Source organism: Rissa tridactyla, chromosome 1 (assembly GCF_028500815.1).
Source record: "Rissa tridactyla isolate bRisTri1 chromosome 1, bRisTri1.patW.cur.20221130, whole genome shotgun sequence".
NCBI lineage: Eukaryota > Metazoa > Chordata > Aves > Charadriiformes > Laridae > Rissa > Rissa tridactyla.
In genome coordinates, this window is record NC_071466.1 from 28,783,836 (window position 1) to 28,798,867 (window position 15,032).

General features: G+C 38.5%; 1 protein-coding gene across 9 annotated transcripts in view; it reads left to right on the forward strand.

Annotated features, from left to right (window-relative positions):
- Window positions 1–15,032, forward strand: part of NBEA (neurobeachin) — a 511,894-nt gene that overhangs the window by 412,701 nt on the left and 84,161 nt on the right. For all 9 annotated transcript variants that reach the window (XM_054223413.1, XM_054223357.1, XM_054223366.1 and 6 more), the window contains 2 exons: window positions 1,034–1,149; window positions 12,614–12,726. In XM_054223413.1, the coding sequence (XP_054079388.1) occupies window positions 1,034–1,149; window positions 12,614–12,726 (229 nt within the window). The remainder of the gene's footprint in view (window positions 1–1,033; window positions 1,150–12,613; window positions 12,727–15,032) is intronic.

Genomic DNA, 15,032 nt, shown 5'->3' on the forward strand with positions numbered 1-15,032 from the left:
TTTGACAGGTATAAACATTTTATCTATTTTGATCCATTTATAAGATTTAAGTTTCTGAGGAAAATATCTGGGGAGACAAACTTTTTCTCCTTCCAAAGATTTTGCTCATCTTTTTTTCAGCAAGGACTATTTTCTCTAGAAATGTGTTGTGAGCAGTGAGGCTATTTCTGCTTGTTGCAGATTTATTTATTTATTTTCCTTCCTCATTAGTCCAGACTGAATCTAGTCCCCTATATTTTACCAATGAGGGACAGTATATACTATGGGTAATTTAGAACTTCGTGCACGGTATTTGGTTATTGTCGTACTGTCAAATTGAATATAGAACAGCTTAAATTTTCTGCTTTTCTCTTCCTTGGCACAAGTTTTAGAAAATGTGTGGAAATCGAGTATCTTAGAAGCTTCTACTCCTCTTCCAAATTTGAATGAAATGCTAGTCAGAAGTTATTATGGAGAGACAGGCAGATGGACATGTGAACAGATAACTGAATAAACCTTGTTTCTTTCAGAAACAAGTCTATAAGTAGAAATCTTGAAGCTTACTGGGATATAGGAAGGGCTCATGGGTTGCCGACCATGGAGGGGGTGCACAAATTGTAGAATAAATATCTTCAGCCCATGTGCTGTAAATATATGGCACTTTAATCTATCACTCACTCACTTTAATGAACTTATCTCAATGTATCCTTTTGAAACAGGGAAATGGTATTCCTCTTTTATTCCTACTCGACAAGCCAGGCACCAGGAGGTCTGCAGTTTCTTTTACTTCCAGTCTTTTAACCAGATTCAGAATAAAATAAAACACAAAATATATTATTATGAATTATTACAATGCTGTAGTACTGGTAAAATAAAATGCGGATGTTAATTTTAGTCATTTCTCAAGTAAGGGTGGTAGCATCTTCTTGACTTCATTAAACAAAATAAAAAAGCCTCTGAGAGAATCTGAAATTAATCACACTAATAACATTGCCCTACATCTTAACATTTAATGAGGCTCTTAAAAAAATCATTCTTTAAATGTGTTTCCTAGGAGAATCTCTCTGGCCACTCCCCGACAGCTTTATAAATCATCCAACATGACTCAGCGCTGGCAGAGACGAGAGATATCTAACTTTGAATACTTGATGTTCCTCAACACTATAGCAGGTAAGGCTTCTGACTCCTTAATCACTCATAATATGTTTATGTTTGTCAAAGCCTTAAGCACCGTGACTTGATAGAATACATTTATCCCTCTAGAATTCATCTACAGCTTTATGATAGATTCTGAAACACACACATTAAATTTTATCGGAAAATGCACAACCTATCACTGAGACTTTAGATTCATGTATTGTTGTGGAGGCAGTTCCTTACTCCCTTTCTGCCATTTCCTCTGCTGACAGCTTTGTCTGAAGCTTTATTAGAGTCAACAAACCATTGCCAGAGAGTGTCTGGAAATAATAATGGGAAAATGTAATTTCGCTACTTCATCATTCTCAGCAACAGCAACTAGACAGCAGAATAACAACAGTATTCTGCCTAGTACAGATGTCACCTGGATTGTGGTATGATTAGATTACAGCATCTTTTCTCGTTTAGTTCTTTGAGCTGAAATATAATATCAGATTAGGTATTTAAAATGAGAAATAACTACCATAGACATCCATTCGTTATTGGCAAAAGACGAGCCTTTCTGGCAATTGTCATTAATTAAACATACACAATGGCATTTTTCCTTTAACCTTTCCCTTTTAGCATTAACTCCTGTGGTAATTTTAAATATAAAGCCCAGCAGTTTTCTACACCATATACAAAGATTTCCTGGAGGTTGTCCACTATTATGATTCCTGCCTGTAGCACACATGCTGCTTATGAACCTGCCTGCGGAGAGACTTACTCAGGCATTTCACTGCAGTGAGCTTTAATTTGAAACTCAAATTAAATTCCACCAGGCAACACTTTGTACTCCGGTGTTACAACTCTCAGCTTTACTTGGTCCTAACTTTTATGCTTGGTGTTATCCTCAGGCCAGACATACGACAAATGAAAGTGCAAAACCCAAAAGTAGCACCTGTAAGTGCCCGTCACACTGGCCGTTCTGAGGGCAGTCACTGCACTCTTCCCAGTAGGGCAGCGGCAGAATTCGGGAGCTGTCAAACCAACTTACTTTGAACCTCTAAGCTTTTGCCTCTGTGCTTGCATGGTAGTCATCTTCTGGGCATCCAGTCTTACAGACATTAATAAATGTGTCATCAAATTATCCCAGTGTGATACAGAAGTGCTACCACTGAACAGTTGGAAATCTGAGGGCATGTTTACCTTGTGCAGTGGAGCACAAAGCAAAGTCCCTGAAGCTACCGGAGACCTGGGCTGGAAAGTCCATGTGGTGCAGTCCCATGCAGGCACACCAGCTTGGTTCCCGAGCATTATAGCCACAGTCCCGCAGATCTCTGCCAAAGGAAGGAGCCCTGCTGAGCATTTATTACCTCTGGCGCAGCGCCACAAGAATGCCGCTCTCCTGCTTCTGGACACTGGCCTGCCTCCAGCCGCTCCGCATCTCCCGCGCGTCCGCTGCCCTTCTGGTGATGAGGAAATGCAGACAGAGCCTCACAGGCTGCCTGACAGCCTCACCCGAATTTGGAGGGTTTAATGGAGAGCTGGGAAGTTAGCCTAGGTCCCCTCAGTCCTTGTCCAATACATTATCGACAGAACTGTCCTTCACTTGTAATTTCCTTTTTATGTATTCATTTCTTCTGTAAGCAGTGTGTCTAAGCTCTTTAAATGAGAGTAGACAAGAGCTGAGCCAAGTTTTGATAAATTACTTTTAATTTTTAATCAGTTTAAAACTCCAGGGTCATTTATTTTTAGGTACATCACCAAAGCATCCAAACCTGGAAGACATCATTATGGCTGAAGTCAATTAGGCATTGCAGTAACACTTACACTAAAGTATCCATCGGTAAACAAGCTTCAGCCTGAAGGAATTCCTTCAGAGTATTTCAGAGGTCTCAAGAAAAATGGGTTTTGGCGCGCTGTTTGATACTAGTGCTGCTAGGCAGCCTTTGTAGCCAAATACCTGGGTGGTTGCATGAGGCAAGTTTCTTTTAATGTCATCTAGTGTCATTCACCTGCCTTACAACAGGGTGGCCTCCCATTTGCATTCCAGGTGTCACCTGCTATGCCCAAGGTTTGGAGGATTACTGACTGTATAATGGTCTGATTTGGTTTTTTGTTTTTTTTTTTTATTTTTGTCTATAAGCTTGTATTGTATTTGGAAAAGATTACAGCAGCTCGGTCAGTATCTTAGTAGTGTCACTCTCTGATTCAAAGCACTTAATTTCTGGCTGATTTTTTGTTATCGGTCTCTTACTGGTAAATCTCATTTGTTCATGTAATCTCATTGTTGTTAATTGTATAAGCTCTCTTGCTCATTTTCACAGCATTGCCTACCATCTTATGAAGTGTTTCAGCAGTGCCTGATCAAACTCAAATTCAAATTTAGGTAAAGACCATATTCCCTGAAAGAAAGGGAGGTAGATTTGAGTCTGTAGAAGAAATTCAGCTTAACTCTTTGTCTCCATTTTGTATTTACTCACTTATTTTGTAAAGCCATTCTTTTTAATGATGCTTTGAGGTCACATGGATCAATAAATATATGTTTTCTGAAGGAGAGCCAATATGCTCATTTTTAAAAGTTTTGGAAGTGACCCATATTGGTTAAATAAATATTAATACACATGCACACTCTTCTGCTAAGACGTGAAGAAGGTGTTGAGTAACTTTTAAAGATCTTTTCCTTGTCATAGAGAGTATCTCTTATTTTTATTTCAAACCCATCTGCATTGCTTGGTTTTTGCTAATGGGTCCTTACCAATCTATATATTTTCCGTTCTCTTTTCATTTTCCAAGAATGGCAGCAGTCATCATGTTAGGTTGGGAAGAAAATATCACTGTACCATCTCATAAAAGCATTTGGAAGGATGTCTTAAAAGCAGCTGAGATTCTTGTGTGCTTTCTTTTTAAGCTGTATCATTGTTGTGCTATCAGCGAAAGCGTTGTCACATCTTAGAGTGTTCCAGCAGGATTAGTGAAATAACGGGTCCTGCTGACATCGGCTACGACAGTTGCGTATTAGAATGGCCTTCAATGCAAAGATCTTGTAAGAAAGCATAATAGCATTGCTGTATTAGGTGCTTTTGGTTTCTGCTTCATTTTTTTGAAGATTTTGAAGATTCGTAGTCTCTATGAACATAGAAAAATACATTTCAGTTCCTAATGTTATTATAACATCTACCTTCACTGGTGCTCTCTCACAGATTCTCATAATATTTTGTTTGAAAATTAGAATAAAATTTTCCCCAGATAGCTGAACTCCCTGCCAATGACACACACACACAAAACCCTTTCTGAAAACAATGTAAGAGAATTAAACCTGGCTGAAACCCAACAGTCAACTCTACGCATGAAAATAAACTTTTTATTCCACTTTGGAACAAGCTGTAAAATTTTCCAAGTTTTTGACAGAAACAGAAATCCAAAACATTATTTTTTTGAAAGTCCACCTTTTTTGTAGTTCTAATAAAGTCTGCACTTCAGCTAGGAAGCTGACTTCCAAAAACTCATGAAGGACTTGGGGGTATTGCAAAGAATCTCATCATAAAGTTGCTGGCAAGCCAGAAATCACCCACAATGGAGTGCACATGAGCTTCAGGTCCGATGGCAGTGGGGAAAGTTTCAAAACATACCTATGTTAGAAAGCCTAGAAACAGCCACATGCTACTTTCCTGGCTCCATCGTCACATGGCACTGTCCTGCCAGGGCCTGAGATCTGTGAATCTGTGGGGTCAGGAGCTGTGAGGCAGCCTGAATGACACCACTGCTTTTACAATCGTGCCTGTATTTCTGTAAATCTTCTGTTGAAAGGTATTTCTCCAAAATATTTTCTTTACAACAACTAGGTGTTTTATGATGAAGCGCTAAAAAAATGAATATCTCCACCAGAAATACAGTACTGGAAGCAAAGTACCTCTACTACATGTTGCCCTTGTATCAAAAAACACCGAACTGATATCTGTGTTTAAACAGAAGCAAATTGCACTACATGCACTGCAGACAGGACCCTCAGCAGTCAGAAGAAAATGGACAATTTTTCTACTTTGTACACAAATATAGAGTATTGAATATATGCATGACCTCTTTTCCAAGTAAAGATAAGACATGTATTTTTTTTTCTTTCTTTCTTTGGAAATCCAATTTCCAAGTCACTTTTTAATTATACTCTTTTGTAATGAGATCCCATAAGAAAAATTTCTTTAAAAGATACAACTTCTTTGCCAGTAATTGTTTGTGTAGGCAGTGATGGCCTAGTTTTAGAACCATAGAATAGTTTGTGTTGGAAGGGAGCTTTAAAGGTCATTTAGTCCAACCCCCCTACAATAAGGAGGGACATCTTCAACTAGATCACATTGCTGAGAGCACCGTCCAACCCGACCTTGAATGTTTCCAGGGATGGGGCATCTACCACCTCTCTGGGCAGCCTGTTCCAGTGTTTCACCACCCTCATTGTAAAAAATATCTTCCTTATATCTAGCCTAAATATACCCTCTTTTAATTTAAAACAACTACTTGTCCTATCCCAACAGGCCCTGCTAAAAAGTCTGTCCCCATCTTTCTTATTAGCCCCCTTTAAGTACTAAAAGGCTGCAATAACGTCTCCCTGGAGCCTTCTCTTCTCCAGGCTGAACAACCCCAACTCTCTCAGCCTGTCTTCATAGAAGAGGTGTTCCATCCCTCTGATCATTTTTGTGGCCCTCCTCTGACCCGCTAGAACAAGTCCATGTTTTTCCTGTGCTGAGGGCTTCAGAGCTGGACAGGCAGGGTCTCACCAGAGTGGAGTAGAGGGGCAGAATCGCCTCCCCCGACCTGGTGACCATGCTGCTTCTGATGCAGCCCAGAATATGGTCAGCTTTTTAGGCTGGGAGCACACATTGTCGGCTCATGTCCAGCTTTTCATCCATCAGCACTCCAAAGTCCTTCTCAGTGGGGCTGCTCTCAATCCCTTCATTCTGCAGCCTGTATTGTTACCACAGGTTGCCCCAACCCAGGTGCAGGACGTTGTACTTGGCCTTGTTGAGCCTCATGAGGTTCACATGGTCCCAGTTCTCAAGCTTTTCCAGGTCCCTCTGTATGGCATCTCATCCCTCAGGCATGTCAACTGCACCACTCACCTTGGTGTCATCATCAAACTTGCTGAGGGTGCACTCAGTCCCATTGGCTATGCCATTGATGAAGATATTAAACAGTACTGGCCCCAGTACGGACCCCTGAGGGACACTGCCTGTCACTGATCTCCATCTGGACATTGAGCCATTTACCACTACTCTCAGGATGCAACCAATCATCCAATGCCTCATCCATTGAACAGACCAGGTGAGGCTGCCAGGTCGGTAGTTCCCAGGGTCCTCCTTTCTACCCTTTCTAAAAATCTGTGGAGTGTTTTCCTTTTTTACAGTCACCGGGGACTTCTCCCAGCTGCTATGACTTTTCAAATATCACGGAGAATGGCTGGGCAACTATATCAGCTGATTCTCTCAGGACTCTGGGATGCGTCTTGTCAGGTCCCATAGACTTCAGATTCCTCAGGTGCTCACGAACCTTATCGTCTCTTACAGTGGGAGGGACTTTTCTTCTCCAGTCCCTGTCTTGTGGCCCATTGACTCGAGAGGTGTGGGGAAAGAGGTTGCCAGTGAAGGGTAAGGCCAAAAGTTGTTGGGTACCTCAGCGTCCGCCTTGTCCATTGTTACTAGTTTGCCAGTCTGGTCCATCATGAGGGGTATGCTTTCTTTGACCTTCTTTATCTGGCTGACGTACCTGTAGAAGCCCTTCTTATTGTTCTTTGTGTCCCTTGCCAAGTTCGGCTCCAGCTGCGCCCTGGCCTTCTTTACCCCATCCCTACACAATGGGGCAGTGTCGCTATACTCTTCCCAGGATACCGTCCCTGCTTCTACTGCCTGTGCATCTCTTTCTTGCCCTTTAGTTTGACCAGCAGGTCTCAACTCAGCCATGTCACTCTCTTGCCCTCCTTTCCTGATTTTCTGCACTTGGGGATCAAGAGCTCTTGCGCTATGTGGAAAGCATCCTTGAAGATCTGCCAGCTCTGTTCTGCTCCCTTGTCCCTGAAGGCAGTTTCCCAGGGGGTTCTGTTGATGAATTCCTTGAGCAGCTGGAATTTTGCATTCCCAAAATTCAGGGTCCTGACTACTTACTGTAGTAAAAGTATAACTTCAGACTATAACTTTAGACTATAACTGTTGGTTTAAGCAGCATCGTCCTTTTTAGCAATATCATTGTTTATAGCTGTTGAGTAATATGTGCGTCAAAATTTTTTAATTTGTTACCATTTAGCTCTTACTGGTTTATTCAGCATATCTGAGCCATAGCTTAGTCACTTAAAATACTTGGAGGCTTGGCACTTAAGAAATGTGGATTATCTGCTGGTGAGTGAGTGATACATAGTTCCCTTCATTGTTTTTAGTTATCTTCCAAATAAATTGAGGTCCACTAACACTTTGTACACTGTTCGACAATTCTTTGTAGCTTCCTTTCTTCTTATAAAGGTACTTAGTTAGTGTGTAGCCCTTTACAAAACAGTAAGAAATGACTCATGTTTTCTTGTGATTCTTTTCTGAAATTATTGAAGAAGCAGCAGCCTTGGAAGAGAGACATTCAGAAGTGAAGCTTCTAACACCAACTCATTTCTTTCATTTGTGACGTGCAACTGGGTCCTTTCCTACAAGAAGCCCTTTGCCTGCTTGTTATTACTGTTAATTACACAGACTGGTTGGTCCCCGTAGAACAGAACCACTGAATTAAATATATGAATCTCTCCTTAAATCTCTTCCTGTTTTGCCAATATGTCTGTCCTGGTAAGCACGGCCCCTGGCTATTCTGTAAGTTTTTAATCAATGTTTGAAATACTGGTGTCCCCTTGGAAAAAATCCATTTTTCTGTGACTCTTTAAAAAAAATCTTTACATCACCCTGTTACCACCTCTGAAACATTGCCTGGCTTCATTTTTAGTTTAACTGTTACTTCAGCTATCATACTCTCTCTTTCTAGATAATTTCCTATCCAAGGATATAGGATGACCATCACTTGTGCTGGCCTCATGACTTACTGCAATTTCAATTAAAAATCACTCTCAATTTTGAAAACTCTCTAAAGTCTTGTTTCAACCTGTTTCTCTGGCCCTCCAGCCAACTGTTTTCTCACCTCCCTATTCTGTTTCCAAGGTCTTCACCTCTTTCTTGCCCTCTTTTCTGACTCAAGCATATTTCATCATGTTTACAGCTCTGGGTTTTTCTCCCAAAGGTAAACACTGCACTCTGCTACTTATCAATCAGTCTCAGTGTTATACTCTCCGTGCCCCTGGTTTTTGTCCCGGTTGTGTAGACATAAGCCTTCCTGGCCACCTTCCCCCTCCTCCTACCTATTGCCTTCTCTGTGATCCTTTAGCTTTGAAGGCTTGGAAGCAGCTATGATTACACTAATTGTTCTTTCTTCAGGCGCATGGGAAAAGGCCATATTGCATGTGATCAGCATGTATGTCAACTGGACTCTCTGGATGATATAGGGAACGAGTAATTTTTACTATCCTCAGTTACAAGATTATTGAAAAAAGTACTTCAAAGTAATCCCACTGCAGCAAAAGGAATCAAGAGGAGTGGGAACAAGAAGTCATTTTGTAAAATGGTTGCAGTGCCCGCTGTTTTAATTTGAAGACTAGTTTTCAAATCTATTTCTCAGTATTTAGCTGATTTCTGATGTATTTTTTCTTTTCAAATTGCCATATACTAAACAAGTTTGCATTTGTATTTATTGGAGTTTTAGTTTTTTTAAATCCTACCTGCCACAGCTTTTAAAAGAAGTGGAGAATAATTATATCCATAATTTTTGAGTGTCATTTCTTGTAGTGGAAAGGGATTATTTTTAAAGGTTTGTGGGAAAAAAATGATATCTTCAGTCAGGTAATAAATTCAGACGAACTTCTTCCCCATCCTTCTTTTTTTTTTGCCTGTTTAGCATTTTCCACTTTTTTACTCTGTGATGTACAAGCCCTCACTGGTTAATTATGTATATATTTAGCTACTGCATGTGTTGGGCTTATTATTGTCATCTAATTAGATGTAACTCGAACTACTTGCTTCTAGAAAAATCATTAAAAATTCTTTCCTAATGACCTAGAGATGACAAAATGTCTGTAAAGTGTGAAGAAGCAGACAAGCACAGGAACATCGCTCTTAAAGAGTGTTAATCCAGATGCTGCAATCATCTAATTAAACAATATTTTGCTGTCATTAACATTTTCACCAAGGAATTGCAGTTATAATTTCTTTGTCAGCTGTCTCTAGCTCACTTTACCTTCAAAACGAAAGTGCCATATAAAACCACTAAATTGGATGGTTTAATTAAAAAGTTTTTTTTAATGAAGAAACATATCCAGTATTTCTGAGATCTCATTTACTATGCCTCAGTTTTATTGTTCAAGTAGATTAGTGTCACAGGCTTGCGATATTTAATATTCAGCCTTTAATATTAATCTCTGTAAGCCTACTTGGGGGGAAAATCTGAAGCTTCTAAAAAGGTATAGGGACTGCCAATAGCAGTACAGGTTTATGTTTTATATTTATTTAGATAAAGAAAGAAGCAAACAATTCTTGCTGGAAGCACCAGACAATTGATGAGATGGCTAAATATATTCATCTGCTGACTTTACTCTGAAAATAATCATTGTGAAGCCAGAACTGATCAGGAAAGCATTCCTAATAAAGTTAAACCACTAATATTTATGCATGTTTAGAATTAGGGATTTGTAATCCCATTATAGGCCTAGATCACTGTCCTCCACTCAGATAAGCATAGATGTGTGGTCTTATCTCATCGTGTACGTTTGGACTCCTTTCACAGTTTAAATGATGGTTCATCTTCTCGAGTCATTTTTATTTGTTGATATTAAAAAGAAAATTGTTGAATTCAGAAAAATAAATCACTAACTTTTTTATGAAACAAATTCATATCTATCCTTAGTAGTTAATCTCTTCATAAATAAAATGTGATTTATAAATATTGAAATAGGAGAGAGGTAAATATTTTATTATTTTTTTCACAAGAATATGGTTATATTTATCAAACACATAATCACTAAGGTGTCATTGTTTGTAATTTATCCTACCTAAACTAAAACATAAGCCGCTTCAAATTATTTCTCGTCGTGGGGTAAAAAAATGCACACAAGTGTTACTGCAGTGTTCTGACATGGAGCTAATTCCACATGATAATTTGTTCATGTGTCCGTACGATAAGTAACCTATCAAAACCACACAGCAAAGGAGAGCTCACGTACAGCAGCTAAGATCGGGATTGCCTTTTTCTTGCTCTGTTCACATGTTTATGATTTTCCCATGTGGAATAGCAACAAAATGTCAAAATCTTGTTGACTGAATATTGAAATCCAAATGCAACAAATATCAAAATTAAATAATCTCATTATGGAAAATCTCAATTTTTAAATAAAAAGTAATTTTGGATAACCCTAAATTTCCTTTCAAAATTTTGCAAAAGGATGTTCTTACCTTTCCAAATGTTGCTGTGAAGTGTCAATTGAAGGTCTTTATTACTGTAAACTCTTTTCCATAAAACTTTTTGATTCTGAAGAATCACTATTTTTGCTTATGCTTTGTAATAGACTACAGGCACCTCAGTCATTCTCTTCCTGAATCTCAAATTTCTTTAAATCTGCTTCTACATAAGCACAAATGTCTTTCTTTTGTGGAAGCTTTTACACACTCTTCTGTTAGCTTCATCAGGACTCTGATGGTGAGAAAAGCATTACTGTATAAAGGTGTAGTTTTATAAAGGCAATAGTTTATAGAACCTTAAATTTTACAATCTCAAGAAACTTTACCAATCTAATGTAATTAATTCCTTGCCAGATAGGAAAATAATACTCTGATTTGACAGATGTGGGAAAAGAGGCAGAGTTGTCTTACTTTAAGACATGTAGAAACCCCCCCAAAACCCCAAAACAATTAATATTCTACCGAAGAGTACCTTTCCTTTTCCTGCCTCACAAAGATAAATTCTGATGTATTTCTCAATTTAATTGTTTGATAAATTCTCACTCTGTCCAAGAATGGTTTATTCATCATTGATATTAAAGAAGTGGTTTCATTTCTATCCACTTTATTTGTGTACGGCACATAGTGCTGGTATTGCTTTATTAACAAAGTTGTATTTGTACCTAAATTATTTTTTTTAATGTTCTTGTGGGCATGTATGTGTGCAAAATTTAAAAATGAGGACACACAGTTGTTAACAATATGCACTTTCCCTGTTTTCAGTGAAACTATGTACGAAACAGAAACATGCTTCTTGTTCATCAATTCTATTGAAAAAACAAGGTGTTTGTAGAGCAGTGAAAGTTTCACATTTCATTAAAGTAGAGCTGATTTTTTGTGGAGAATTGTAAATGCTATTTAGAACAAGGAAGCCTGTGTTTTCCTGTGCTGGGTTTTGTACCCCAGGAATCTGTCCAGAATCTGGAAGGAAGCAGTTAGCGAGACAGGGCTGTAAATCTGCTGCAGGACTGGGAATTGTTAACCTGGGTTATTTCAGTCTGCTAATTATATTATATAAATACACACACACACATATATTTATGACCTGATTTTGTTTTTTAAGACTCATGTTGCATTTTGTGTGGTTCTCAGTAAATCAATATGGTGGATGGTTCTGTACTGAGCAACTTCATTTGTCTTACCACTGAAATGTTGGATACTACTAAATACCAGCTGACACAGAAATAACAGCCTTTCCCAAATACACTTTTCCTGGTGGTGAATTCATAATTTTCAGTTCACTGCAGTTGCAGATTGTTCTTTTGAAACCGTATTTAAAGATGTTTTTTGCATATTTGGGATGCTGGGATGGTAGCAAAGTTTCTTTCATTATGTTTGGAGAGAGCGGCCTCAGGCAGTCAGCTCTGTCTTTTTGGGGGGGGAGAAAATGTTTTCAAAGTGGTTAGGAAATAGTGTTAAAGCAAACATGAATTCCTCCACTTTGATTCCGTTATTGCAATGAAATTTCACCACTTCTTCAGTGAAGAAGAGCCATGGGGAAGAATGGATTAATATGGTATATCTAGAATAGACCTAGATTTGCAAACCTCAAATTTAGCCCCTTTCTGTTGGACTTTCATTTAATCTTTGCCAGCTAATGATGCTGCATACAGTTGCTAGGAAAATAATAGTCTAGTTGTTTTAAATTTCATCATTCATGCTATGAAAATAGCTTCATGGAAATAAAAAAGAACGTATTTATTGGCATATGGTATGTTTTAGTTGATTTTGAAAGACACTGTGCTCTCTATATTATGCTGATTTCTGCGTTGACTTCTGATTTAAGATAAGTCCATCTAAATGGCTACTTTTGTCTGAAAGATTTATACCTGATTCTGTCAAGTAGTGGGAACTGGGAACATGTGATGCAACAGAAGTAACCGCTAGATTGTTTCTCAGCTGGAGAAGTGGACACTATTTCCTAATTCTTAAAACATTTTCTTTCTTAATAGGACGAACGTACAATGATCTGAACCAATATCCTGTATTTCCATGGGTTTTAACAAACTATGAATCTGAAGAGTTAGACCTGACCCTTCCAGGCAACTTCAGGGATCTTTCAAAGGTACGCTTCAATTCTGTTAAAGACAGTCACCCAGCCCTTTTTAGGAAGGGATTTTATTTTATATTTATAGTCTGGTTACGTTAGGTCTTTATCTTAAAGTCAGAAAAGTCTGAAATAGATTTTTCTGTTTTCGAACAATTTTATACTGAATCTCTGTACTATTCTACTTCTGTGTCCCTGACTGATCTGGTTCCAAACCTGCAGCTCCTCTGTACCTTCTGATCTTGAGTGCGTCAGACCATTTGATCTCACTAATTATCTCCCTTCGTTTATGAGAGCTGATTCTTTGGAAATAAAAAGCTTGGACTAATTTTTCACTTTGTTTTGCAGTGACTAGATGTGTAATATAGTAGCAGCACCTCCTTTTGGTTTAATAATTATTCAGTAAGCAAGTATTTTGCATTTTAGACCCTGGAGTATCTGGTCCTTATCATCGTTTGTGGGTTTTGTCCTCCAGCCGGACTTGGGCAGTTAGTGCTTTATGATCGTACAGTTCCTAGTGTTTGTTTCTGTACTAGCACCATCCCACCCTGAGTGTCTCACAGTCCCATGTCCCTGTTGGAAAGAGTGTGCTTGCAATACCTCCAGATGTATTGCAACCATTCCTGGAAGCCTGCTTTTGTGAGACTTCCAAAATAATTTGAGTAGGGCTTCATTGCATAATAGCAGATAGAGACACCTAAGTTTCCCCTCCCTTTTTTCTTAGATAAATAAATAAGTAAATAAAAACAGAAATTAAACTACATTCACAGTATTTCTCAAATGTAAACAAATCAGCTGAGACTCTACTTAGGTTATGTAAAACTTCTGACCTTTCACAATATTATAGGCATGTTTCACAAATGTGTTTTCCAGTTCTGTAACTCCATTGTAATCCGTGCCAGGAACAGTAAAAGAAAATCCACAGACATGAGTTAAATAAAGACCAGTGATCGTCTTGCACTGGCTTGTTCCCTAGTACGTATAAAAATATTTCTGGTTTAGAATTGTGTATAGTGATAAACCTTTCATTAAGACGCTTACACTTTTCAAAATCCCTCAAACTCACTTCTTTCTAATATTAATAGCACTGCGTGTGGTGAAGAGTAACAAGATTAGACAGCATCTCAGGAGTCCTTCATTAGGTACTTAGTTTTGGTTGAATCCAAATTTTTATGGCAGCCTGTTAAAGTATGTAATTGCTACAGGAAGTGTAGTGTGATAGTTGAATAGATAGTTGAATAGATAGGTTTTCCTCATGAGTTACTAAAGACTTATTATGGAATTAGTGCTTTTATAGCTTATTAAGTATCACTGCACTCATAGCAGTGCTCTCCCTTGAAAGGAAATGTAAAATCAAGTCCCTGGTTATTTATGTTACTTCAAGAATCCATGCAATGTGCACGGCAGTGTTTTGCCTGAGGACCTTTTCTTCCCCAGTTTGATAACTGCATTCTCTTATTCAAAAGCTACCAGTGGTTTCCTCTGGAAAAGCCAGGGTTTTGACCACTAAAAAAATAGGCTACGCGGAACTAGTTAAGGAAAATGGTCTTTCCTTTCTGGCAGTATCTGGGCTGCATTTATCCCATGGATGTGCGAGAAAACACATGTGCAATCTGTAGAGTGTTGTGGGATCCCTCAGGATAAAAGGGTGTAATTGTCATATTTTTCCAGTGTTTATTACAATAACACTTGATAGGTTTCATTTCACAATGGTTTTAAAAGGAAAAATACATTAATGATTTTTTTTTTTTAAAAGGCAGTGGCCAGTTAATATGAAATGCCTTACTTTGTGCGGTTAGGCTGTTACACATTACTTGCATCCTGTTTCAATTTGTGCATGATCAGTAAAAAATCTTCAAAATCAGAATGTATCTGAAGTATTTCCTTGGCAATTCTGTTTTCGTTTTCGATATTGTCCTGTATCTGTAAGTAAGCCCCTTCTTTCCTCGTTAGGGAGGTAAATCCTGAGTAGCCTACTGCTTAAAAGCAGGAGGTAGTAATTTATTGTTCACATTATTGAACCGAGGTGTGCCATCGAGCCTCAGCCAGACCTCTGGGGCAGGCACACACAGTATCCTTTCCTTGAGGAGCAACTTCCTTCTGTCAGATTTTACCCTGCAATGGAGAAATGTTCCTGCAGATTCAATGGCAAATCTGCACCTCCAGCTAAGCTGTTGATGGATAAAATCTCCTTTGTCGGTTCTTGACCTTCTGTCTTCCCACAAGTTTGCCCTTCTTAGGTTTCACAAAGCCTCTGTCCATAATATTTAGTAATTAATACCCCTCAAACAATCTTTTGAAATAATTTATAATTCTAACACTAT